Source organism: Lactuca saligna, chromosome 4 (assembly GCF_052625555.1).
Source record: "Lactuca saligna cultivar CGN05327 chromosome 4, ASM5262555v1, whole genome shotgun sequence".
In the NCBI taxonomy this organism is placed as follows: domain Eukaryota; kingdom Viridiplantae; phylum Streptophyta; class Magnoliopsida; order Asterales; family Asteraceae; genus Lactuca; species Lactuca saligna.
In genome coordinates, this window is record NC_136420.1 from 52,484,368 (window position 1) to 52,487,071 (window position 2,704).

Here is a 2,704-nt window from a genome sequence, read left to right on the forward strand (position 1 = left end):
ATAGTATTTCACTGAAATCTGATTTTTGTTCCTGTTTTTAGTTTTTACATGTATACACATCTTCACATCTGTGATTGTGAATGTCTTGTGCTTGTTTATGGTTATACCTTACAATATTTGTGGAAAAAAGAATAGTTGGTGTTGATTTTTTCAACAGGTATTAACTGATATCTAAGGTTATTCATTGAAATTTGATGTTATTCACTGAAATATGTTGTTATTTTTTGTTCGGTTTTTAATTTTTTATGTTTCCTGTTTTTGTTGTTTTCTGTTGTCACTAGTAGTTTCTTATGTCATGACTATTGAAATGCAAAGACAAGTCGTGACTATTGAATCCTTATCATCATTATAAGGATTCACAACTCCAACATGATCTCGACATCATGGATGCGGTTCTTGAATTTTTTGATACATTACTTTTTGGAGATTTAGAGATGCAAAGACAAGCCGTGACTATTGAGTTGCCAAAGTACAAGGAGAAGGTTGATAGATTCGGAGTGGAGCTTGCATATAAATCTTGTATGGTGAACGATACCGACTTTGATCCGGGTAATTTGTTTATACTTTTATTTATTTATTTTATAAAATGGTAAAAATTTATATTTGTTAATTTAATAATGTGTTTTTGTTTCAAAATTATAGCAAGATGGTGGGGACATTTTGGTGGCTCGACTCCTCATTTAACAAAGATTGCATTGAGGATTCTTTCTTTAACTAGTAGTTCATCGGGTTGTGAAAGGAATTGGAGCACGTTTGAAGCGGTTAGTTATAAAGTTATAAGCTTTAATTCTTTAAATATGCAAAAAAAAAATAACCCTTCATTGTGTGTACTTTTATAGGTACATACAAAGAAACGATATAGGTTGGAGACAAGTAGATTGAACAATCTTGTTTATGTTCAATTCAATGCAAATTTAATGGAAAAAAAAAAGATAGGACTTTGGAAGTACTTTTAGCAAATGATTCTCACTCGGCTCAAGAATGGATTGTTGATTGTAATGATCGTGATGTAGATGAATTCAACCCCGAATCAAATATGGAATCGACTGATGAAGTTCTCGGGACTAATGATAATCAAGCATCCCGTCAAAATTCAAAAACTATAGAATTTTCGATGAAGATTTCGAGTCCGAGAGTGAGGAACAAGTGTTTGAAGAAGGTGAATATGAGTCGGATGGAGTTCAAATATTAGAAAAGGTTGGAGGAGATTAGAAGAAGATGAACATTTAAATCAATGAAAATGTGTTTTTTTGGGATTATTAAACTTGTTGTGGACTTGCACTCTGATGGTCTATTACTTAAATGTTTTTTTTGAATGACATTACTTAAATGTTTAAATAATAATAATAATAATAATAATAATAATAATAATAATAATAATAATAATAATAATAATAATTAAGGGTCTCCGATTAATCCCCTCTAACACCGATTAATCGTTTGGCACCAGTCGACCGCCAAGCGTCCGCCTAACGTTTTGCTATATACGATAACCGTTTAACATGTATGGCTAAGTGGAATTGATAAGTAGGAGATGTAGTTGGTGAAGGAAATGGGCCAAAAATCGTGTTATTGAAGTATCAGTACGATTCGATTAAAATGGGAAATAAATGGCGAGAGCATGGTGTACTCTCAAGTCTCAACAAGATAGCGGGGACAGATAATTATAATCTGAAACAAAAATTAACACCGAAGTAATCATACATACTTATAAAGCTAGCATTTTTTCTGGAATCTCATGCATTTGAAACGCCCATTCTTTTTTCCTTTCACCACATTCATTTGAAACTTCCATGACTTTTCAATTTCTTTATAATAATTATTATAATTTGGTAATTAGGTTAAATAAATATCAAATCTAAAGTGTAATCATATATAAACTAAATTTAAATATTAAAATAATATTTTTGCTTCTACTTATAAAATTATGTTTTTTAACTTTTAACATATTATACTTAATTTATTAGTTTTAATATATTGTTGGATGTAAACCATTATCATTTTAAAAGTATAATTTTTGAACAATTTGTATAAAATACTTAAATAATTAATTAAAATATAACATTATAGGCTCAACTTAAATATAAATTTTATTTAACTTAAACAACTCAAAGATTATTTTATAAATAGTTAAAAATGATAAATTGTAATGTCTTTCTAATAATGATTGTATGTTGGTTAATAAGGTTAAATAAATATCAAACCTAAAGTGTAATCATAAATAGACTAAATTTCAATTTTAAAATAATATCTTTTATTTTTATTTATAAAGTTATGTCTTTAAATTTTAACATACTGTACTTAATTAATTAGATTTAAAATGTTGTTGCATTTAAACCATTATTAGTTTAAAGCTACAACTTTTGAAAAATTTGAACAAAATACTTAAATTGTTAATTTAAATATAACATTACAATGTCAACTTAAATATAAATTTCAGTTCCACTAAAAAAACCAAATAATATTTTATAAATACTTAAAAGTGATAAATTATAGTGATAAATGCAAAAACTAAATTGTAAAATCAGTTTATCTAAAATATTTCCTAAATATATTTTTATAATCGTTAAAAATTTTCAAATAAGTAGTTTAAAATAACTTATAATAACAATAGTTAAAAATAACTCTATAAAAATGATTATATTGTTACCTTTAAAATCAAAAAATAATGTTTGATGTTTTAAATAATTATAACGATAAAAAT

At 26.3% G+C, this 2,704-nt stretch overlaps 1 protein-coding gene across 1 annotated transcript; it reads left to right on the forward strand.

The window, feature by feature from the left end:
* Positions 1-383: 383 nt before the first annotated feature.
* On the forward strand, positions 384-956 carry LOC145039610 (uncharacterized). The gene is made up of 3 exons (XM_078987644.1): positions 384-549; positions 643-761; positions 840-956. The coding sequence occupies exons 1-3, from the start codon at positions 384-386 to the stop codon at positions 954-956; spliced, it is 402 nt and encodes a 133-aa protein (XP_078843770.1).
* The last annotated feature ends 1,748 nt before the right edge of the window (positions 957-2,704 follow it).

Bases quoted from the DNA above. Each gene is read 5' to 3' on its own strand.
- LOC145039610 (XM_078987644.1), top strand. From the start codon at position 384: ATGGATGCGGTTCTTGAATTTTTTGATACATTACTTTTTGGAGATTTA. The intron at 550-642 runs GTAATTTGTTTA...TCAAAATTATAG, and splicing joins CGATACCGACTTTGATCCGG to CAAGATGGTGGGGACATTTT. The intron at 762-839 runs GTTAGTTATAAA...GTACTTTTATAG, and splicing joins ATTGGAGCACGTTTGAAGCG to GTACATACAAAGAAACGATA.